Source organism: Aythya marila (genome assembly GCF_965140915.1).
Source record: "Aythya marila genome assembly, chromosome: Z".
Lineage (NCBI taxonomy): Eukaryota > Metazoa > Chordata > Aves > Anseriformes > Anatidae > Aythya > Aythya marila.
The window spans coordinates 55,138,183-55,162,796 of NC_139080.1; the positions used below are offsets into that span (position 1 = coordinate 55,138,183).

A 24,614-nucleotide genomic window follows, 5' to 3' on the forward strand; every position below is an offset into this window, starting at 1 on the left:
CTGAGGAATGTGCAGCACACGGAGGTGATTTTCCCTTCCTGTAGTTTATGTCACGTGCATCCTCAGAAACAAGATGCCATCAAGTCTGTCTTTCTCACTTTTTCTGTTAAGGTTCATAATATCCAGTCATTGTCTTTGTGTGCTAGTACCTTGATATGACAGCCCTGTAACAAACAAGCCATCTCTCCTCCCACATCAATTTACCTTGGAGAACAAAAGTGAATCCCTCACCTGACTTGTTATTTGACACTCCAGAAATAAAAAATAATAAATAAATAAAAATAATTACAACCCTCTGTCTTTCTTATATGACTTTGGGCAAATCATTTAGTCCTTCATAGTGTCTTCACTCCTTGTCTGAAAAAAATGGGAAAATGTCATTCCTTCCAGCTGTTTCTTTTTAATTCCCATCCATTGTGTGCTCTGTGTGCTCAACCTACTGATATGGAGCCTTCTGATACCACTACAGTGACAATGTGAGTAAAAATCTATGCTAACTCCACATAAGATTTTTTTTAGAGGTTTCCATAGCTATTTTCTAGCTCATAATAAGAATGTATATCTAGTATAAGTTTCTATTTCTTGTATTGTCTTCAGAGGTATTTGACATTGGTCAATGCCAGAAAGAGAATTGACTAGAAGGTTCCTGGTTTGGATTTTACAGGGCTATATCTAGCCTTAGAGATTTTAAGCCAGTTATGATTGTGGGTTTTTTGCTCTCAGTGTAGGCTGTGCAGTCCTACAAGTATTTCCCCCAGAGGGTGATCTCTTATCCATTTTGTGTCTGTGTTAACTTCTCTATCTGTAGGTTGAGTCTTGCTGTTCGGATGGTGGTGGTAATTTCTTGAGTCATTTGTGCAAGCCTCACCACTCTGTTCTTACCTTAATTCCTTGGTAAGGACAAGCTCCCCTGCAACAGCATAGCAATTTAACCCACACTGGTTATTTCAAAAGAGCAACTCATGGTACACCTATGGGGAGTTCTGTGTCTAGCTTGGGGGATGACCACAAAGAGAAACTGAGACTTCAGTGAGATTTAAAGGCTCATGACACACCTTTGCAGACTCCCTGTAGATCTGCATATGGTGGCAGGACTCTGTCCAATGTTCATTAGTCTTTTTTTATATTTAAGCAAAAAGATGAGTTTAATTTTCATCAGGTAGTTCCCAACAGTGCACAACAGGATGGATTGCAGGTGATGTGGAAGAGGAAAGAATTTTCTTCAGCCAGCAGCACTGACATCTTCAAATGGGCCCAGCTTCATCCAGAGAGCTGTCAGAGTAACTGTACCAGCAGACCCAATGATTCTAGCACCAGGGATGAGCAATATTCCTGTATCCCACACACACTCATGTACTGGTGGTGCTGTCCATTGTACTTTGCCTACCCAAACCTCCACATTGTGTATTGAGTCTTTGTCCCATGAATCACTCCAATTACCAGCTTATATGATACTTCCAGAGCCCTCTATCCCTCATACAGGCTCTCTCTGCATCTACTCAAACAGTTAAACCCAGACAGAGATTTACTCCTGGTGTCGCTGAAATGTGAAACTCTGGTAAGACAAAGAGTCAAACCTCCAACGGGCATTGAAGAACTCTTGGAAAGTGTTGTGCTTTATGCACAGAGAAGAGAAAATCAACCTACCTATTAGTGGGACTGAGTCAGAAGTTGCAGGCATGATCTCAGCCACAAGCAGCATGAACACAGTCAGGGAAAGCAGAACAGTGATACCTGCAGGGAGTGAACATGTAGGGGAAAGATGAGGAACATGATTGATGCAGCTCCTCCTCTGATGTCTTTGCTGTTAAAAACAACTTTGTCTTGATCTATGGCTAAGCCAAAACCATGACTTAGGGCTTCTTAGGGCAGGTGAGAGCTTCTACCAAGTGAGAACATCTTTCGATATACATTTATCTGCTCCCTTTCCACTTCTCAATTGCACCCAAACCTTTGCTGCTCTCAAAATAATAGATAAATCTTTGCAGGTCACTAAAATGGAGCTTGCAGAGCTCATGAAATACACCGTTCTTGCAAAACAGAGCTCATAAAAAAAACAGACACTTATTAAGGGCTAGGAGACACTTAAAGAGTTTTGGCTATTGCACGTTATATAACACCCTCCACAGAGATGCATGCCTGTTTCAAAAGGAGCTCATTGTCATCTTGTTCTCTCTGGAAAGGCTGTTTGCAAATCCTAACTGCCCTAAGCTGAGAAATTGCTTTTTATTTCGCATGTTTAATGTATGAACATTATATCCCATTTTTATGACAATATTGTACTTTAGCTCAGATAGTCCTTTTCCCTGCCTGCACACTGTTTTTCACAGGCAGCAGTCTTATCCCTCACAGCCCGTGTTTTGCTTCTTGTAAGACCGGCTGCTCAGTAGATCCCCGATGGTTTTAACAACCAAGTGCATTTGTATGATTTAAAGGTCTCTATCCTGATTGTATTTGTGCACAATTGACTCTAAAGGTCTCAGCTGGGTCACTCTTACATATTTACAGCTTCCCCTGTCTTTTCTTAGAATCACCATCCTGTCTGTATTGGTATGCATGACAGTAAAGCTTGTTTAGCTATTCCTTTGCTGTTGCTACTTTGCATTCCTTGGGAACTCATGGTTTGGAGGTTTGGGAGCTGTACTTGGAAGGCAAAAATAAAGTACCCAGCTGCTGCTGCTCATGACCCTTCACTCTCTATATCTCAGCAAGTCCTATCTGAAAGAGAGTTAATCAGCTGTGAAATCCAGTGAGACATGCTAAGGAACAGGACGACAGGGAAGACAGAGTGCTATCACTGCTGCCTCTGCCAGAGATGAGTTCTGCCTCATCCCAGGGTAAAATCCCAAGGATGATGTAAGTGGAAGTACTTAGTACAGCATGTGTGAATGCTATACAGAAAGCTGTTACCCCAGTTTCTGCAACCAAACAAATGCTTCTATTGTTCCTCCAGGGAAATCTTTATTCATCAAGCACCATGAGGCATTATTTGCCATTTTATGGGAATCCCTAATGAAATAAATGAATTCTTGACCACTTACCTAAAGAAATCTTCTCTCCTGAATCAGCTGGCAAAAGGAAAACAAGCAGAGCCAAGCCAGATATGAGGACACAGGGAATCAGTAAGTTCAAGCCATAGTAGAGGGTGCGTCGGCGCATGGTGATGGTGTACGTCACATCTGGGTAGGGTTCTTTACAGCACTCATAGTACATCTCGTTCCTCTTTCCTGGGACACCTACAGAAAGGGAGGTCAGAGCAGCAGGGAGAGGTGCAGGACTGCCCAGCATCCATCCCCTTGGAAGGAGCCAAGCACCAATGGCTTATGAGCCAATGTCTGGCTCGTAAGGGCCTCTCACTGTTACCAAAAGGATCTCCAGAGACCCTCTAGTCTGTCCCACAGCCACAAGCAGATCCAGCTTTCTTATTTCATATTCTTATGAACGAAATGTTTCTTATTTCATGTTTCTTATTTTATTGTTTCTCAGATGCCCTGGCTGGTAGAAATACTGTAATCAGTTGTTCTGGGTCAGTTTTTCCTTGGCTACATATCTGGATTAGAAGATGAAACATCCTTGTTGCAAGTTCTCATTAAAGTGGTCTAAAACCTGTCCATTTCTACAGCATTACTTCTGATTTACAACTTCTTAAATGAGTTCAGAATATCTCACTGAGATCAAGCTATGAATAACCAATTCTGGACATGGGTTCCTCTTTTAAAAATGCAGGTATCTTCTGAAGCACAGAAGAGAAGAGAGACATAGTGAGGTGCAGTTATTTGCAGATTTTACAGACTGGAGGACACTTTGATGGTTTTCTGGCTGAGAGGGATTCTTTGCAAAAGCTCTTTCCAGTTTTGCTGAAATAGTGGTTTTTGCACCAATCATTTTTTGGCTGATGTGTTAGAGTAGATGTGACAGTAGTGTTCAGTGTGTCTACATGAGGCACATCTAAGTATAGTACTGGCACACTGCTCAGATGCATCAGCACCAGTAGATTTCATCTATGCACTTAGTTTTAGGCAATTGCTTCAGAACACAGTGTTTTCAGACACATTTCAAAGAATGTATTTGAAAAGTTTTTTCTGAACTTTTTTTTTTTCATGCTGTTGTTTTCATGGAAAATCTTAGTATCTGTATTTCAAATGTCTCAATAAGATTGATCATTTCTATATATTTGGGTTTTGCCTTTGAAAATTAAACTACTGAAAAATAATTTAAGCCAGATAATTTACCCACTAAATCCCACTCTCCATTTGAGATGTAGTTGGAAATATCAGCATCAAGCATCTGCAGGTCAATCAGCCAGCCACTGTGAGTCCAGGAGCCAAACTTCAAATCACACTTCTGCACATCAAAGGGGAACCAGCGGACATCAATGTAGCAGGTGCTCTTCAAGATGCCTGTGGATAGACATAAACCAGAGTCAATAGCATGCAGGGAGCAGTTCTCCTCCACCCTTATCTGTCCAGTTGAGTTTGAGCAACTTTCCTCTGCAAAAGCCTGTGTGATGTAGTCGTGGGTTAATCAAACAACTATCACAGGTGGAAGATGTTGGTCTGTGTGGAATATCATCCCTTCCTGGGCACCAAGGAAGAGCAGAGAAGATGACCGGTGCAGCCCGTGCCACCAGCAGCTGGTGGCAAAGCACAGATGCCATCCCTGCAAACCCTCACTCCTGCAGGCTTGTAGCTCTGCAGCCTTCACCTTATCTCCCCACCTCCCCGGGCCAGCAGCCATCTCAGAGGTGCTGTGCGATGGAGAAGCAGCTCCTGCTTCATTAGATAGTTATCTCCAATGCTGTGCCGAGGTGACCTGTTTGCAGTAGTTGTTTCTGTGTGCTCCCTAAAACACCAGCTAATATGAACCCTAGACGTGAATCACCTAAACAGAGTCTGATGCATTGCTGTAAGTACTCAGGCTGTGATTTTGAAGATAAAATCCCCAAAATAGAGTTACTGTGTTGCTGTTTCTGCCTGCTGCTGCAGAGGCTCAGGGCATTCTGGCATAACTGTATATTATGTGCAGGATTATTTATTTCCCTGCACAAACACTGATGTTCTTCAGAGGCTAGATTCCCTCCTTTTGCTCCATCACCTTCTGGTAGGTCTGCCTCCCACTGCCACAGCCACTGTGGGGTTGGTTTCATGGGTGTTTTCTCCTAGTTTTCCCAAATTTTGGCTCTGCTCCCTTCCTTCTCAACAGACAGCTGTCTCCTGCTTGTCCTCTCTCTCCACTCCTCCACCAAGCCATATGTACCAGAGCTTGTTTCTCTAATGGAGAGCAGTGGTGAGTACAGTCTGCTCTCAGTCATGGGAAATAAAACTTTCATGAAGCCTTGGAAACAACATCTTTTCCTCCTTTCCATGTTTTCCAGTCTCTTGATTAATCTAGCTGCTTCTGTGAGCACTTGCTGCATTAAGTAGGCTGATTATCAACATTTACCTTCTAAATTGGATTGGGCAAAGCAGTTTAGCAGCAGTTAAACTCATTTAAGAAATTATTTCCTGTGCTTTTCATGAGACATTTCTATTACTCCTTATTCTCTCTTTTCTATTTCCTTGCGGTCTTAAGTAACCACAGTGTTTGTAGCTCACCATAGATGTACTCTGCTTGTGTGGTATGCCTTCTCCTCTGTTAGGTGAAAAGAGACTAGCAGAGCATCAGATCTGCCCACCCAGGCACCTTTTCCATCACCTACTCGTACAGACCCCAGAGGAATGAAGAAGGCTCTGCTCTGGTGCATCCTGATTTTATTCCTGTCACCTGTTTCTCCCTGGAGAGCAACCGTTCCCGTGGTCTGCCTCAGGAAAAACAAAACAAAACAAAAACTTTTTTTTTTTTTTTTCTCCATTTGCCTGTTTGTTTTGTTTTGTATGTTTTTAAAGAAGTCTCAGAGGTAAGGATCTGTTGTGGACCAGCCACCAGGGAAGACCAATTTGTTTCCTGGTGTCCCTGTGGATGTCCTGGCATCAGTATGCCAGCAGATTTGACACAAGGTTTGTACATTTCTTGCCCACTAAATGGAGGGGCTGTGAAGATAGCCCATGTGTTTTCTGGCAGGTGCTGGCTGCTGGGCCCTCTGGGCACTGAATCATGAATACAGACAGAAAGCAGGATGTGTTTTGGGTCTGGCTGGCCAGCACTGGACTCAGTTCATCTTTTCTCCTGGATCTGCAGGCTCAGCCTCATGAGGTGGATTTGGCTGCAGAGGGACTGCTGCTTGTGGGTGCCTCCTCTGGTACACAGCTCTTCTCACTCTCAGGAAAGAGCTAGTTGGTTTACATGAGAAACTTCCCTCTGTGATAATGTGACCTGTGGTGCGTATCACCTTGCTTTGGGCAATACCTCAGCTGGGCCTCTGAATGATCAAACTGCTCAGAAGAGAGATTTACTGATTTATGAAGTGGAAATATGTTAGTAATGATGGACCTAAATTACTTCAGTGGGTCTGTCTAATAATTAAATTACACAGATTGCAAAATTTCTGCAGACTGCTTCTAAACACTTTGAATTCATTTATGAAGGAAAACTGCTTGTAGTTATTCAAAGCTACGCATTCACTTAAAGCAAACAAACACACTGCATCCTACCTGGAGGAATATATTGGCAGGATCCAGAGTAGTTCACCAGCACATTTGTGTGAAATGTTGCATCAAATCTTTCATCCGCGCTATAACACGATATAAAGAAAACAAAAGAAAAGAAAGAAAATGTAGGCTGATTTTGAGTTAAGATGAAGCAACTTCCAAGAGAATAAAAACAATCTTTTGTGAGAGTTCAATGCACAGAATCAAGGTCTGGCTTACACCTCAGCAAAGAGCACACCCTTCAGTAGTAGCTGGTCTTCTGACAGACACCATTGGCCTGCACCCAGACATGCTGGTGACTTTCTTAACGTCCTTGGAGAGTCTGGGAATCATATTATAGAATGACTTGGGTTGGAAGGGGCCTTAAAACCATCTAATTCCAAACCCCCTGCTATGGGCAGGGACACTTTCTACCAGACCAGGTTGCCCAAAGTCCCATCCAGCCTGGCCTTGAACACCTCCAGGGACGGGGCATCCACAGCTTCTCTGGGCAGCCTGCGGCAGTGCCTCACCACCCTCCTAAAGAATTTCCTCCTAACATCGAATTCAGATCTCCCCTCTTTCAGTATAAAACCATTCCCCCTTGTCCTAGCATTATCTACCCAAGCAAAATTTGATTTCCATCTTTTTTAATAAACCTCCTTCAAGTATTGAAAAGCTGAAGTGAGGTCTTCCCAAAGCCTTCTCTTCTTCAGTCTCAACATCGGATGTCTCAGGGCAAAGGCAGAAGAGAAAGGAGCAGAAGTATCATAGTTTTTGAAGTTTCTGAGTGGTTTTCAAAGATTGGACTGTAGGAAGAGTTTTTTTTCAGGGGCTGCTGTCAGAATCAGGCAGCTCACAGTGTAAATCAAGTTATTTTTTACCTAGATATTTGTTATGAGAGCAAAGGTTTCCTGAGGCTACAGTTCTGCAGTCTCTTAGGATACATGGGGGCCAAAGGTTTGCTTCAGACAATGGAAGACGACACTGGAGAGAACCTGTTTCAGATCTGGGAATCATAGGACATTAGTGATTGAGGCTGTAAGAGCAGAAACCAAGCAAAAGGGACCAGGAAAAGTGAATTTATTTAAGGTTCCAGAGGTTCTGAGAATACAAAGGGAATGGTGTGCCAAGCAAGGGCAAGCATTCTTCAAGGGAGCAGGCATGGGGACCTGCTCCAGGTTTAATAAAGAAGGTTCCTCACAATGGTGCTACAGACCCTTGCCTGTCATAGCTACGTGCAGGTCTTTGTTGCAGGCCTCCACCATCTTACACACCCTGTCTTACAACCAAACAAGTAAAATTCAGGTCCCCTGTTCCTCTTATGACCTGCTCTCTGTTCCTGTCTGAGGAGTCCTCGGGCAAAACATGCTGGAGAAGGAGACTCCATACAGGACACACAGACAGCCTACTCTGATGGGAAAAAGTAAATCACAGTGTCCACTGCTTCAGGATCCTCTGCATCAGGGCCTGGAAATCAAGGGCTGAGCATTGAAAACGTGGGAGCAAGACCATATGCCTCAGGATAAGATTAATGAAACAGAACAAACCAATGGGGATGAAATTGAAAAGACTAAGGTGCAGGACGAGTGATGACATAAAAGGCAGCAAGAAAGGCTTTCATTAATAGAAGAAAACAAGAAAAAGTCAAACTGGAAAAGTCAGACAGGATAGACCCACTGCTTGCCATGGTACAAGGAGATGCAGTATCTTGTACCCTCTGCACCTCACTCTTCACAAATTGTGGCTCACCCTAATTAATTCTCACACAGTGACAGGAGCCCAGGGCAGGAGAGGGGAGGAATAGGTTAAAGAAGTGTAGATAAGAGACTTTCCAGTTGGCAGCGCTGATGAAATTTACTCTCGAGTACTGAAGGGACTGGCCGAAATGCCCTCTGAAGCATTAACAATTATCTGTGAGAGCTCGGGGAGAACAGGGAAGGGCTCAGTGAATTAGAGAAGATCAAACAGAATTCTGACTTTTTTTTTTTTTTTTTTTTTTAAATAAGGTGAAATTACAGACACATCAGTCTAACTTCAAAGATAATGAGGTGAAAACAGCTGGCACAGATTTGTCAAGGGCCAACTGGATCAAATCAATCTAATTTTCTTACTGACTTACTGAATAAGAGGAGGTAGAAGATATATCTGAACTTCAGAAAGCATTTTCCATTCCTTTCTTATAAATAAACTAGAGTAATATGGACCATACTGTATTACTCATTTTTGGTGACAGAAAATGAGTAAAGAGACTGCAAAGTAGTAAAGCTAGAGTAAAGAATTATACTTTAAAAATTTCCAGGTCACTCCAAGCTTCCTTCAGATATTGCGGGGACTTGGAATGAAAAATGGATCTTGGTAGACAGTAGAAACCAGCAGAATGAAACTCATCCCAGATAATTAGAAAATATTATGCATAAAACTGATAAAAAAAAAAAAAGACAAAAAAAAAAAAAAAAAAAAAAAGACAAATCAGTGTCAAATTCCCCCCTCCTGGAAAGAATTAAAGAGAAGTGTCAAGAGCACTTTCACTGCAACCAAAATGGCAGAAGTACTGTCCAGAGTACTGGACTCTCACGGAAAAGAAAAAAATAATCTGGAGTGTTAAGAGGAGACAAGGAATGATGAAAAGAAATTTAGAAAATGTTGGTGATGGGTAATGTGCAAAGAAACAGATTGTTCAGTTCAGGCAGGAAGACTGTGGCAGCAGCAATTTTCTAGCACAGGTGTGGTAATTATAAGGAGAGTACGGATTGTTTGCTCTGCACATTCATTAGGATAAGGGAAATAAGACACCTGCAAAACAATAGCAAGATTTAATATTTAAATATGTTAGCTGGTGCTCATTTAATTTTTTTTTTTTATTTTTTTTTTTCAAGTGTAGGAGACAAAGTCCTGGATGGCAAAAGCCCTGGAATATAAATGCAGCAATGCTGTTTTCCAGCACCTAGTGTTCTAGTGTTAGGCTCTCGCTGGATATTGTGCACCTTGCTTACCTGTTATACAGAAGAATGTCTGGTACCCAAATCTGGTCAGCGGGAAATCGTAAGTTCTGCACCCCTGGGTATTCGTACTGATCCCAAGACAAGTAAATATCAACCCAGTACTGTTGGAAAATACATACATTACGTTATACAAGCTAGCAAAAATCTTTTAAGGTACCTGGAATATTTAAGGAACAGAATGGGTGTTGCCAATAGCAATAGCAGTAGTCTGACAGTATGGCTAAAAGGGTGTTACGCGTGCTATAGCTGAAGACACCCTCTGCAAAGGACAGGATACATGTAGGCTGTGCCCTGACAGTCCCGTAGTCCCATGAGTTGGTCTGCTTTAGTTTTTCCAATAGAGCTAAACCCATTCTTTCTGCAAACAGCAGCAGGTAGCTGCAGAAGAAGCAGCCTGTTCAGTTGCACCCATTAACTTGACATAGTGTTCGGCTGCTTAAGTCAAAGCAGAATTAGCTCAATCATTCAAGTCTCCCACAGGCTTTTCCCTGCAGAGCTGCATCTTTGCTGAGCACAAACCATTAAGGAGATCGGTTTATGCTCCATAAGAATAGATCATATCTCTCACCATACGCCACCAGCAGCAGACATGGTGGGAAGCTCCCTCCACCACAGCCCTAGGCGAAGATCAGTTTTGCTTATCCTGCATGGCCAGCACTGGTCACTGCTCAGCTGGAGAGGTTTGCAGGAAAGGGAGGAGGAGCATTTATGGGTGAGGTTTTTAAACTGGGAGGGAAGCTCCTAGGAAGCTGTGCCACCAATGAGCCTGGGCACTGCTGACAGCAGTGTAGCACAGGGCTCCACGTGGTCCTCTGCATTTAGGAGTGCATGCTGGGGGGGTTTTGTACAAGCCATGAGAGCAGGGCACCCAGGTCTTACTGTGACTTACTTCACCACAGGTCCTCATCTCTGCCCTTGGAGGGGCCCTGAGCCCCTTGAAGAGTCCTTCACTTGTGGTGGGAGTCTACCTTTGGGCTCTCCATTGCAAGATCCCTATGCCCAATGGCCTAACAGTATAGGCTGGTATCACCTCCTGAAGCCACCAGGTCTGCCCAATGGATTAACTGAATCTCCTTTGCTTTGTTTCAAATGCTGAAAGGAACATTGGAAAAAAATCAAAGGACTCAGAACATGCACTAGTTTCACACTGCAGACAAGTTAAAAGGCAGCGATCTTGCTTTCCAGGTAAGAAAATGGATCCAACAGCAGTTTGGTATTAGGACGAGGCGGGTTGTTTATTGACATGGGTTACTCACCATCTGTAGCCAAGCATTTGTGATCAACACCTGGTTCTTCTCATCCTTTAAACAAAAGGGACAAGGGAAAGGGAAAGGGATAAGGGATAAGAGATAAGGGAAAAGGGAAGAGAAAAAGGGATGAGCCTCAAAGTACAAATAAATTACAGGTGGAAGAGTTCCTTTTCTGTTTCTTTGAAAACCCATGCTTTTGGAGTAAGCAAACACAAATGCTACGGCGTAGACTGTGAGTTCAGCACAGTGCCACCCAGCTGCTTTGCATGGCTCAGACAATACTGGCTCTTTCTATCCTTTAAAACTACAGACCTCCTGAATTTATCATAACAAATCACTATCAGAAGCGAAAATAATAGACAACAGCTGTTATTTTGCTGGAGACAATTGAAGAGCTTACCAAATGCACAAGCTTTTCCTTTCATCTAGTTGGGCAAAACAAGTTATTTCTAATACCATGAAGTATGTGATAATTGGAGCAGGTTTATGTCATCTCTGCTGCCACTGCAAAACAGTAGGGAAATGGCACTGGAAGCACTCTTCTTTTCGAGTCTGCAGAACCCCAGATCCACACCCATGCTTTGCATAGCTTCAGATACCACCATATGTGTGCCCTGCACTTACAGGGAGCTAAGGCTGGGTACTCCATGGTGCTGGCTCACTGTATGCACAGTCCTGTCCAGCTTGAACTGAGATGGATACTTAGGCTTGGGTTTGATGTTGTGCCTGAGGGTAGGTCTGACCAATGTAGCCACTTTCCAAGAAAATCACACTCTTGGCCAAAAGGCATGCCAGAAAGCAGCAGTTGTCTTCTCTGCTTCAGCTCAGATCTCTTGGAAGGAAAAGCCATGGCCTGGACAAGGTGACTCACTTGCCCACAGCAAACTGGGAATGCTTTCAACCAGTGTTCTCCCAGACCATCACACCCCATCATGCATTGACTTGCCTACCCTTACTCCAGGTAAGTTAATATAAAGTACAATTTGGGCTCCGGAGACATTACTCTTCTTTAACAGATTTTATGATTGTGTTCTTTCCTATTCTTCCATAGCCAAAGAGAAACATCAGATACAGAACTCATGCAGAGACCAGAGTGATTAGTGACATTACAAGGAAGATGTGGAGATCTCTGAAGGAGAGAGAGATGTTTTATCATCAGACAAAGCCACTGTAAAACTCTGCAGAAAACCCTGTGACTGCACTGCAGTGATAAAACCTCAGGGCCCAACAAAGCAACAAATACTCATGGAGAGTGTGCAGTAAGAGCAGACAGACAGAGAACTTCACCAAGATGCAAGATGATGTGTTGTCCTACCAAGTTTCTGAGTAGAAATTTGCCAGTTGGTCCTGGCTGTCACCTAATCAAGTTACTTCCCAGGCTCATGGTGACAGTCACGTGGTGCCAGTGCTCTGGACTCCCAAGCTACCAATTAATGAGTCTGTGTGTGTGTGGATGCCCTACGAAGCATCTGTTCCTTTCTGGTGTTTGGGGTGGGAGACACTGCAATTACATACTACTGGATGGTTTCTTCAATGAGGCCTCTTGAGTTTACCTCTTTTGTGTCCCATGCAGAAACCACTGCACAACTGCAGACTCCCAGGCTAATGCCTGAGGAAGAGCTGCCTCAGGAAGCCTCCTCTAAGCCTCTCTGGCACAGAAGATACTGAATCACTGGCACTGCTTTACCCCTAGCATAAAACTTGTTTGTGTCGTGCTTCCCTCTCCTCTCCCACTTGGCTTGTTGGAGCTGCAGAAACATCCCATTATAGAGAGGAGGAAATCATTGATCTGGAGGATTCATGATTGCTTTGGCAATGTGGCAGAGATATTCTCTGTTGCCAGGCACCTTTCTCCAGGAAAAGCATGACACAGGTCTTTGCCATAGTCCTCTATGCAAATTTGTCTATCACACCACCTCCTCTTTCTCACCTTGCATCCCCTTGGGATCAGCCTAAATGACTTATGCTGCTGGAAGGTACTACACAGAAATCAGACGAGATTTTAGATCCTGCTATACTGGTAATTGATGGAGTCATTAGAGTTATTTGTGCCAATAGATCTGGAAAAACAGCAACCCTACAATACCAAGGAAGTGTCCCAGGAGTTCTCACAGGCCTTCCCTACCTGACTGATGCCTGTCTGGCCTGCCATGATTCCCCAGGTGGCATCTGGCATGGTGGGCATAATGCTTGTCTGAGTTACTCATTAAATCTTGGCTACGTTTTGTGCTGCTTGGCAAACAATAAGTGCTTTATACTTCTAAGCTGCATACATCCTCAGTGCAAAGACTTTCTGTGTACTGCTGAAGACAGCTGAACAGAGTGATCTAAAGAGGGGCTGTAACAGCTAGCCTGCTCCTTTCCCCAGCCTGTGCAAAACGAAGGTTTTCCAAGCATGCATTTTACCTCATGGCGAAAGTGGGGAGGGTAGCTTCCCCTTTCTGTTGGCTACCCTAAAGCCAGAGTGGGATGCAGTAAAGGGTAGCACGGATCTGGAAGGCCTGTAAGTTTACTCCATGTGGAGATGTCTCTGTTCAGGGGCCTTTAACTCTTGACTCTGATTTACAAACAAACTTCCTTTAACTTGATGTAGTAAGTTTATTCTCAATAAACTCCATGATTGCAAAGAAAATCACCTAGGGCAGACCTCTGTACTTCACAGAACTGCCTGTTGTGCTTAGCTGCTCACCCATCATATCTTTATGAGGTCCTTATTCAGAGTCAGGTGCTAATGACCTTGGCAATCAGCTTTGTCTTCAAAAAATTCATCAGCCACCGCACAGCATGTGGATATTTCATGTAGCACTAAACACATTACCTTGGGTACAATTTGACTTCTTGTCAAGGCCACAGTGTTCACTGTGTTTGTTCTGCTCCTCAGTTTTGTTTTGCAGTCAAGGTTGGACTTTTCTATTCGAGTTGTCACACATTCACCTGGAACATAAGCACACCCTGCATGGTCTTCCTGCCTTGCTTTTTGATAAGCACAGTCAGAAAGAGCACAAAGTCTAACCAGAGCTTTGGGCTGCTTATGACTCTTTTAGCCTTGGGGGAAAAAATGTCACTTCAGGCTCTTTTCATGGCCATTCAGAGTCTGTCTATTCTCATCCTCGCCTCCAGGCTGCCGAGCTTTCAAAGGCTTTATAGACAGCAAATGCTATTTCCGTATTCAGCACTGATCAAAAGATGCAACCTGACGGGTCCTTCTTATCACAGGATGGAACAGAAAGTTTCCTAAACAAGGATCTGAGTTTGGGAAGAAAAAATAAAAGGCTGTTCTGGGGAAGCAGAGGGGCACAATCCCCTTCCTCCCCTGCTGGCCACCCCTCTGTTGATGCAGCCCAGGCCTCAGTTGACCTTCTGGGCTGGAAACACACACTGCTGGCTCAGGTTGAGCTTCTCATCCACCAGCACCCCCAAATCCTTCTCGGCAGGGCTGCTCTCAATGAATTCTTCTCCCAGTCTGTCCTCATGTCTGGGATTGCCCTGACCTGGGTGCAGCACCTTGCACTTGGACTTGTTGAACCTCATTAGGTTCACATGGGCCCACTTCTCCAGCCTCAGGTCCCTTTGGATGGCATCCCTCAGAAGGCCCCTCCTCAGAAGGACCCTGAGGAGCCAGGCCTTCCAAGAGTGCATCCTGAGGCTGCCCAGGAGGTGAGGGTGGTAGAAGTCTGGAAGTCTGAGTCTATCATACCATGTTTGTGCAAGGGGCTTTTAAGGCCTGAGATGTTTATGGAGCTTTCCATCTTTGAAAGTTTGTTGTTTTACTGGGCTGTGTAGCTTTGTAACCTGTAAGGAAATAGTGGACTAAATAGCCTTTGGAGTGGACTGGTTTTCTGGCCTTTCCAGAGCTCTGGAAAGATAGGAGAAAACTTGAATAACCCAGCACTTCTATTTTTTTTTGGTCAATTTGCAAGGTCTATTCCTCACTTAGCACTGTCAGCCCTGGGGATGACCTTCCCTCTGCTTTTCACTCTCTCAGCTCTCCCTACAGCAAAGCAACCAAAGCAGCCTAGCCAAAATCCCAGGTGAGAATGGAGAAGACAAGCACCCAGAGATGCTTTTTCAACATTCCTCAGGCTGTTCCCCTGGGCTGAAAATGTTCAGCTCAAACAAATCGGTTTGCTTCTGGTTATTTAAAAATGCTGGGAAAGCTATTTCTGTGGTCAGTAGCCAGTGCAACAGTTGCCCTCTAAATCCTTTCTTTCTTTATCTGGGTCACATTCTCCCCTTTCTATCTTCAGACTCACCCCAGTTAATCCTCTCTCTTGGACATCTGATTATTCCTTTAGCCTTTGACCCATGGATGTTTCCTCCAGTGCATGTGCTAGGACATATGTGAGTTTTATTTTTATTTATTTATTTTTCCCCACTGCCAACTCAAAGCTCACAATATGCCTTTCTTTTGCACCAATGCCTATCAGTAGACTCTCCCTTGCCAGGCAAACTATGCCACGCAATTATCTGGGTCATGGAAGAACAAATGCAAAGGTCTTCCTGTTTAGTAGCCACATCCTATGGTGATGTGTCATCTCTCTAACAAGGCATTTGCTACCTGGTGACTGACTGACCTCATTAATCTTTGTACTTTTGCAGAGGGAGTTAATTCTGCCATTGATTTATCACAAGATACAAAGCTAAAAAGTCCTAAATTGCACAGGTAACTCTCAGCAGTGACTAAAGGCCATATGGGGCTACTTTGGTTGATTTCTTTTCTTTTTTTTTTTATGCTGCTTTCATGCCTGAATGTGTAGGAGGGGTATGGCCAAGAAAGAACACCATTGACCTTGAGACTCAGCTTTGTTAGCGGAGGCATCATTCTCCACACTGGATTTTTCAAGAGAATCAAAAGGAAATGGAAAGGCTTTCAAATGCTCTTAGGCTCCGTCTATGTCTGCAGCAGGCAGTCCTTTCCACTGCTGAAACACCCTTCTACCCACTACCTTGCAATGATTAAGTAAAACAGCTTTAATGCACTGTATGAATGAAGCCCCACAAAACCAGACGGCTTGGGGAAAGCCTGGGTTGCCCTGGCAACAGTCATTAAGCATAGCTGGACAGCCTTTATACTTTTTTCCAGTGTTTGTTAACCATAAGTACTTGTACATCTACAATTTGCCTTCTGAAAGAGCGTTTAAAATGTTGGAATGAACGTTGCCATAGAAACGTCAAAATTGAGAAGATAACTGATGTTTAAGTACTTCATCTCCGTACTTTCAAGAAGGCACTTTCAGGAGGAAATGGGAACTGGGGAGATGGCCTGGGGTCAAGAGGAAGGGATGACGAGGGACACCAATATACACTGGAACAACAAAGAGGACCAAACATCTACTGATGTCTGCTAAGCATTTCTGTGCACATCAGGATGGAGACATGGTAAAGTTTGTCAAGCCAAGATATAGTTAAGAGCTCATAGATGAATATCCTCTCCCTCTTGCTTGTCTCATTTTACCACCTCAGGCCTTTACTCCTATGTTAAAGGTGTTTTCTTTAACATCCATGGGATGCAGACTTAGTCTCACACCTTTCATAGTGCATGGCATTCAACTACAGACTGTGGCTGTAGGTGCATTACTGCTGAAACTCTTCAAATTTTTGCTAAAATGCAGCCACTCACCAGAGCCTGAAGACTTGGACTGCTGGAAAGAGTGCCACATTAGAGACTCTAGAGCTGGTTTGATGGCTATTTAGACTCAATCCCTTCAGCAGAGACCTGCACATTCAAGGGACCCCATCCCCACACTGTGGCAGGGTGCTGGGAGGAGTGAGGGTGCCTGCTTTGTCCTGCCACTTCACATACATTTCCCTGGGCAGCCCCAGGAGCTGGGACAACAGGCCTCACATGGCTTTCCAGCACAGGGCTGCTCTCTGATGACTGCTTGGATGAACTGACATGCCTGCCCAGTTCCTGAGGGAAAGGATGTTATGTCACAGCCTAAAATCAGCCAGCCCTCCGCTGAAATACCAAGCCATCCACATGGAGCATGTAGGTGGTTTGTGTATTCTCCAGGGTGGGCTCCTCATCCCGAAATAGCCCTCTGTGTGTTTTGTGCACAGTTGGCAGGTGTTCTGATAAACAGGACTCGACAAAAAATAATGTTATTCCAGCGCATTCATTATTCATTGCCTTTTTCAGCATTTGAAATCACAGGAAAAGCAGTGGGAGAGGGGCAGAGAAAGGTCACAAACAGGCCAACCCCAAGCACTCACCAAAGTCTCACTCCCAGGACACCTGCAAGGGTGCCTCTGCATTTCCTCCTGTATCTACATGCTACCATGACAGGACATGAGTCTGTTCTGAAACACAAGCAAGCACTTAGAGTCTTTTGTGAGGGATGGGAAATGGGGGAAGAGGATTTTACTTAAGAACTGAAGTGACTCTCAGGAGGTACACTCAGAGAATACAGCAGCACTAAGATATAAATCTTCTAAACACTGACAAACTAAGAAATGGACAAGGACACACTGACAGCTTTGGTTTAAATGCTTTATTGCAGCTTGTGGATTTAGAAACATGACCATTTGCAGTACTCCTGTCTCGTGCCATTTTCCACATTTTCCCCTGGGCAATGGCCAGAAGTCTGGTTTGTGGGGACTCTACTGCCTTTACTGGAGGGGGATGTGGAAAGTGTCATGCATTTCAAGCAGGTGAGTGCTTCTCCAAAGGACAAGTTTCTTTCCCTGTCACTGGTACCAGGCTCTTGAGTGATAATCGGGCAGATCTCACCTTAAATAATTTTTGCTCCTTTGTACCTTGTCTAGCTGAAGTAACAAGTGCTAGGGACTCTTAAAAATCCTAGGTGCCTCAAATTAGTTACACAAGATTAGGGACTATCCATGGGTTCAGAATCTAAATTCCCCTTCTTCAAATGGGATAGTACAGGCCTTTTTGCCACATAGACAGAAGACTGGGTAGTTATTGTGAACTAAAAAAAAAAGGAAAATCAGTGTATTTCTTGTTAGAACCACAGCCACCAAGCACAGCTTGGAGACCCATGCCAAATAACAGAGCAAACAAGCTGTTGGATTGGTGCTTACTAGGTGAACCCCATCCACTCCTTACCCTGAGCCAGGCAGAAGCCAGTGAAGAAAAGCTTTAGGTTTTAGGTTAAGAGGCGGGTAATTAAGACTTCATGACAATGGTTAATGTAAGTGTGTGGGCAAAGATGTATCAGCCAGGAAGCCATAATTCCCATGATGCCCAACTTCATTGTGCTAGCAAACTCAAGTGTTGCATGTTTAATTGGCTTAGTAAGACTGACATTTTGATAATGCCTGACACTTAAGAGGAAGCCAAACTACTAATTCATGACTCAATTAGCCCTGGCATTCCCACTGTTGAAGCTTCAACCACACTAATGAAGAGGCCAATTTATTTAATTTTTCTTCCCAGAGTTCAAAATTGGTCACAGTAAGTGAGCTTTATGACCAGGAGAGAGTTGTTGGGATTTAACTTTAATGAATCTATTGGTCTATCAACCGTTCCATAATTTTCTGCTTGGAATTTTAATGAATACTTTTCATGATCACTAATTACTGATTTTCAGCTTTTATAATGATGTCCAGTCTGATTTGCTTCTCAGTTACACAGTTCTGAATCAGTCTCACTGCACTGGTCTCCATGAATTTGCTGTTGCAAGATGAGAATACAGTTTCTGGTGGAGAAAAACCTTTCAGGAAGGAGATGGGGTTTTGGAAAGTAGGGCTGTAGAAGGAGAAACAGAGCAGATGTAGCTCACAACGACTATGTTGGAAGCCTGCTGATAAATAATCACAGAATCACAGAATTGCTAGGTTGGAAGAGACCTCAAGATCATCGAGTCCAACCTCTGACCTAACACTAACAGTCCCCACTAAACCATATCCCTAAGCTCTACATCTATAAATGCAAAGGCTTGAATAGGGAACAGTAACAAAAACAAAAAAGGATATATAAATGCAGAAGAACTGAAGGGCTGAAAGAGTTTTTCTTCCTACCTTTTGTCAATGTTTTGTGAATAAATAAAATACAGAATGTCTGCTTAATAAATATTTCCTTATGGTATCTCTTTCTTTTATATGCTCTGTGTTTCAGTCTTGAGTGGTCAAGCTTACACTTTTTAAGTTATCTACTCTGAAAAGATTTGTACAGGATGTACTATCAGGATTACGGTTTAATCTATGAATAGTTTAATCAGTGAATACTGATGCTATATTGGGAATAATATGTGAATGGGTGCTTATGTGTTTGACGTATTTATATTTATTTCCTTGAATCATTTGTGAATTGACCCAGGTTTGCTGTGCAGATATTTGGACACGTGGCAGTGTCAGGATGTAGGGTGGGAGGGGACGACTTAGCCACTGTAAAGTCAATTTAGGAATGGAGAGGAGAATTAGAGCTAGAAAGACAATATTTGAATTTTCTGATTGTTTGGTTCACTTGCAAAACCAGTGTGCCTGGCTGCCACCCTCCTCAGCACCTCTGGCAGGACCAGCACCACCACCAGCACCACCACCAGCACCTCTTGTCCTTAGCCAGCTTTGCAAAAGGGGAAAGTAGTACCTTCACCATGTTAATATTTTCTGGAAGGAATAAACACATTTTCAGATTAGAAAGCAGAGCTTGTTTCATAAATCATCTGAGTTTACAGCTTATGAAGCACTTGAAAACAAGGGGATGACTGCTAAAGATGTTCAGATCTGACAGAGATTTTGCAAGTACACTGACACTAGGAAGTCTGCATCAGATGGCAGGTGCCACACAGCTGGCCTACATCACCTTCCTCCTGCCCTTTACCTTCACCTTGTGGCACAGTCTACTTACAGGCAACCTTGTGCTTCGGCAATTTTTAGGCAAATGGAGTAAGAGCCAGCAAAATGCTTTTTCTATACCAGCTCTTGTTGGCTGAATTCAAGGGCCCTGCTAACTGAGGAGCAGATCACCCAGGAACTGAGCTGGCAGATGAGGATATCCCTACTATAAAAGCTGCCTGCAAGGAAAAATTGTTATCTCACCAAACACTTCCTTAAAAAAAAAACAAACAAACAAACAAACAAAAAAAACACTTTTCGGGGCTGCAATCCGATTTAGAGGAAAAATGACATGAACTAAAGCTTGAATCTGGAATTCTGATGAGTTTCTGGTAGATAAAGTTAAAACTTCTGTGTTGCCAAGCTAGCACACTGCTTATAGCAGTAATAACTGCATCTGAGTACTCAGGGAAAGCATGCGCATATTTTCACCATAATTTCCCTGCCCGGAAAAGCACAATATGCACAGTTCCAGTTTTCAAGAGACAAACTGCATATTGGCTCTTTATTGCTCCATTAAACTTGTCTGTGACCTTGTCTTGCTACTTTGCACACCAATCCAGAGCTTCGAGAAGCACCTAAATCTGCGGTTTAAGTGGGACTGTTTGCAAGCGTATGATCCGGTTTGGGATGATCCTGCAATCTGTGGAATGGACAATCACTCTACACGCTGTTCAATCAAATCAAAACAGCGTACAGTAAATTTTCCATATATAATATTTGTTTGGGGTTTATAGCTACAGCAAAATGATGGATTTTTTCACTTCCAGAAGTGCCAAGTTGCTCTTGGGTGGCAAGATTGGTTTTGTTTTAATATTTTTATGCCTTCCTATTGGGGGTTTGCCATCCCTTTTTCTTATAATTTTTCTTATTGCATTTCCTCTGAAACAGGGGGGCTGTTGCCACTGAAGCACTAACAAGAGTGTGGTGCTACAAACTTGGGCAACCTTGCTACTCCTGGCATGGTTTTCTGGATCAACAACCAGACCTTCAGGGTGGCTCTGCAGAAGACGACAATGTCAGAGTGATGGACAGGCCCTCCCCCTTTCTTGCATGAGGCTAATGAGTGTGCTTGGCATTGTGTAGCCTCTGAAAGGAAACAATGCACTTACTGGAAACCTCAGAGCTGTGTTTGCTTTTAGAAAGGACTTTTGAGTCATTTATTACCTCTGCAGCTTTGTGCCACCTTGCAGCACTCTTCGTAGAATGTGGCTCTTTAAATATTTTTTTTTATTAAATCTGTGAGAATTGCTGCAGTTTTAGTCATGATACACTTCTATTATTTGTCTGGCTGGTTTCTTTTTCTCTTTATACATCTAAACTTGCAGTTTGGAGAAACGTGGCCTAGAAAGCTAATCAAACAAGCTTTTCTTGCACCAAAAGCAGTGTCTATTGTTGCAGTGGCATTGATGCACTGACCCAAAGATAACGATAAATAGCATCACTAACAGAAGGAAAGCTTAAAAAAATACTGTATTTTTTAAAAATGTCTCACCATTTCTTCATCATAAAGGATGTAGACCCCCTCAGATAAGGTCTCCTGCAGATGCCAGCAGGAGCAATCAAAATCACCATTCATGATGACAAATATTTTCTACTTAGCAGGCTACCATCACAGTGAGCCAAAGGGAAAATGCCTGCACTTCCTTGCTGTGAAAAATGCCTTATTTTTTAATTTGTCTAGCCTGACTAACAAGCTGGGCTTTCAGGCAAATTAAAAAGAGGAATCTCACTACAGGTACTCTTGGCTATGCTGTATGCTTGTTGAGCTGTCAGGGTGTGTCAGTGCTCCCTGTGCTCCTGGGGAAGTTCAGCACCCAAATCCCCACTGGCTGTGCCAGGGAAGTGCCCACTTCCTCCAGGGAAGGGTGGGGGACAGGCCCCAGGAAAAAAGTGACCCCAAGATGTTGTCCTCACATGTTTAGGACATGGCAATCTAAACTAAGTCCTGATGCTAAACAGGTCCCCTTCCTACTCCTTTGTTTCCTGGGTGTGAGAGGTCTGGCTCGGCTGTAGATGTGAATTAAGACCATTTTGGAAAAATCCTAATGCTAATGATAAGCTGTTCTTCACATCATGCATTTGTCTACTGGTCTATTTGTTGTCTATTTGTACAACTGTGAAAAACAAAGAACATGTTCTTCAAGGCTTTGAGTATGGCAGCTGGCTTTGGGCTTTGAGTGCTAAAAAAAAAATAAATAAACAAAATAAAGGCAAACAAAAGTTGGTGGCTACAGAAAATACAGTCTATGGAAGTCATGCTATAAAGTTTTCTTTGAATGGATGAGAGAAGAGGAGGTGATACTTTAAGTCATTATTATTTGGCAAACTATAGGGATCTCAGAGCTGTCTTTCTTTGTCTTTGCTTTTTTTTTTTTTTTTTTTTTTTTTTTTTTTTGAGTTTAGACTTGATTTTCTGTTCTTCCCTGGAGGAGACAGGCACCTATTTTACATTGTGTAAGATATACATTTCAGGTTAGTACAGATATTTTTTTAAAAACACCATAATCAAAGGTTGCAATACCATGAGCCCGGGATAAGTCAATAATGCTCTGAGCTTAGCTTCTAGCATCTGCAGTGTGTGCTGAGGCAGAGGGAAGCAAAGCTGTGATTCTATGTAGGCATGACCATTTAAATGACCTCTTTCTTATTGCTGAAAACCCAAAAGAAAGAGGAATTAAATGTGTTGCAATGGACATACACATAAGGTAGACAGAGCACTTAAAGAAAGGTCTGCTGAAAGGATATATTTCACATGCAAATGTGAAACCCAGCTGAAAAAAGGTTTTATGTAACTCTTCCCTCCTCCTGACTGAGTGACTTTGAAAATGTACAGTCACAGCCGGAAGGCTAAAAAGTCCTCTCTTCTACCCTCAACCTTCAAATTACTGCATGAAATACCAGCGGAAAAGGAAGGTTTGAAGCAAGATCTTTGGAGCTAAGATTCCTCTGCTAAACCTGGAATTGCTCGCTGAAATTTACTTGAAAGTAGCTGGAGGATTTCTCTGCTCTTTCGTTCATGAAGAGGACTGTGAGCCCCTGCTGTGAACGAGTGACTTCAGCTAAGGGTACTGATCTCCTCTCTCTTCCAGCTCAGTGCAGTCACTAATGTGTCAAAGGAGAAAGCTGCTTATCCTGCCTGAGTGGCTGCTGCCTGCCCCGGGGGAACCACAACTGGCTGGTCCTGCCGCTGGTGCTGCACTGTGCTGGGGGGCTAGGCCTCCAGGGGCTCGCTTGTCCCTTCAGAAGGGGCACGTGGTGCACCATGCATTTCCATAAAAATTATGGGTACTGTAAGAATTTTAAATATTTGAGACCTCTGTCAAATTGCTCTGCAATTGCACCAATATTTGCAAGTTTCTCCCTCTCCTCCTCATTCTCTCCACAACAATGACCGCATGTGGGAAACCAGCCCATACTACTGCTTATGGAAATGGCAGGATGAAGGGAGAAGCACTGATGTATTCAGCTGTTTGTTGCACTGGCCTAAGTGATGGTGGTCAAAAATTCTTTGTTGTCTGTTTTTTGTTTTGTTTTGTTTTGTTTTTCCATGCACATGAAGGAAATTCTCCCCATACAGCATGGCTTACTGTAGAGAATCATCGTTGGGGTGAAAAAGAGATTCGGGTTTAGATTATTATATTAAAATTTTTCCATGGCTCAAATCTCCAGTTCTGGAAAAGTATGTTTCAGAGAGATTGGTAAAGACAATTAGAGGGCTATGCCTCCAAGTTTTTATGTATTTTATTATTTTTATGTATTCCTAACCTAGTCGCAAGACAGGCTCTTTCAACTGTCTGCTAAAGATGTGGTTGGAGAAGAGGTCGACACCATTATAATGTCTAAAGAAAAAGTGTAAATGCAGTGATTCTAGCTCCTAATGCTTCACATTGTCTTCAGTTATTGCATCCTGCATGGTGCTGAGAAGAAGATGTCATTAATAATTTGTAGTGACACATGGCTTCTGAACTATTTAATTATTTTTTCTGTTTAAAACAGAATTATTTTCTCTGTCTAAAACAAATGGAAAAACTGCATAGTCTTGCAGCTCATGTTGTATCAGAGATGACTGTGATTCTAGGATGATATTCACTCTTTTAAAGTGTAAAAGCATGTACTCCAACAATTTTTTGAGGGTGCTGAGCCAAAGACAGTACGCTTTCATCTCTGATAGCCTGATTAAGAGGAAATGTGTAGTACCTACATGAGAGATAAGATTAGTTATGCTGGACGGGTGCCATGGAGAACGGAGCAGCCAGTGACTTACCACGTCAATTATCTGCAGCAAAGAAAGCTGAAGCTCGACTACAAGGGGCTGGGAGTCGTTCATGACCGGTCGCTCAAGACGATTGTAGTTTCTCAGCAGCTCTCTGTACAAGCGCCTCTGGCTTTCACCCTGCAGAGAGACTAGGGGAAAAGAAAGAAGGCAGCTGTCACTGAGGCTGGTCCCATTGTCCCCATCGCTTGGCTATTTAGCTGAAAAATCCCTCTTAATATGTTGGTAATTTGAAAGCTGTTTTCCAAAAACTAACTTCCCCCAAACTCTGTGCGTAGGTGTGACAGACACGGTTTTTCTACATAGGTGACTGGTGAGCTCCTAAATAAAAAGAAAATAAAAAGAAAACAGAAAACAAACAAACAACAACAACTACAACAACAACAACAACAAAAACTATTAACACTTTAACTGGTTACTAACACTCAAAAACTACCAAACATCCTTTTGGACTCAGAGTAAAAGTCCCCCACTGCTCGGTCCCCTCCTGATGATGATCAGGACTCCAGAACTGCCTGACAGCTTGCTGGAAGGCAGTGAGAGCACTTTCATTTGCTTGTGCTTATTTTATAGAGATGGGCTGCTGTGTGCCAGTGCTGGTATTACCTGGACAAACAGCATGTTTACTCAGCATGTATAACAGGTATGCTTGTAACTCAGGGCTGATGTATCAGCCCTTCTCTGAGTGTGCTCAGGAAGCAGGAAAAAGCCTTCTAAATAC

The 24,614-nt window shown here is 43.2% G+C and overlaps 1 protein-coding gene across 1 annotated transcript in view; it reads right to left on the minus strand.

Annotated features, from left to right (window-relative positions):
- Positions 1-24,614, minus strand: part of LOC309890509 (neuronal acetylcholine receptor subunit alpha-7-like) — a gene marked incomplete at both ends in the record, with an annotated part of 58,168 nt that overhangs the window by 17,491 nt on the left and 16,063 nt on the right. The window contains 7 exons of the mRNA XM_082784410.1: positions 1,648-1,734; positions 3,042-3,236; positions 4,233-4,400; positions 6,591-6,670; positions 9,563-9,672; positions 10,828-10,872; positions 23,885-24,024. Of these exons, the coding sequence (XP_082640536.1) occupies positions 1,648-1,734; positions 3,042-3,236; positions 4,233-4,400; positions 6,591-6,670; positions 9,563-9,672; positions 10,828-10,872; positions 23,885-24,024 (825 nt within the window). The remainder of the gene's footprint in view (positions 1-1,647; positions 1,735-3,041; positions 3,237-4,232; positions 4,401-6,590; positions 6,671-9,562; positions 9,673-10,827; positions 10,873-23,884; positions 24,025-24,614) is intronic.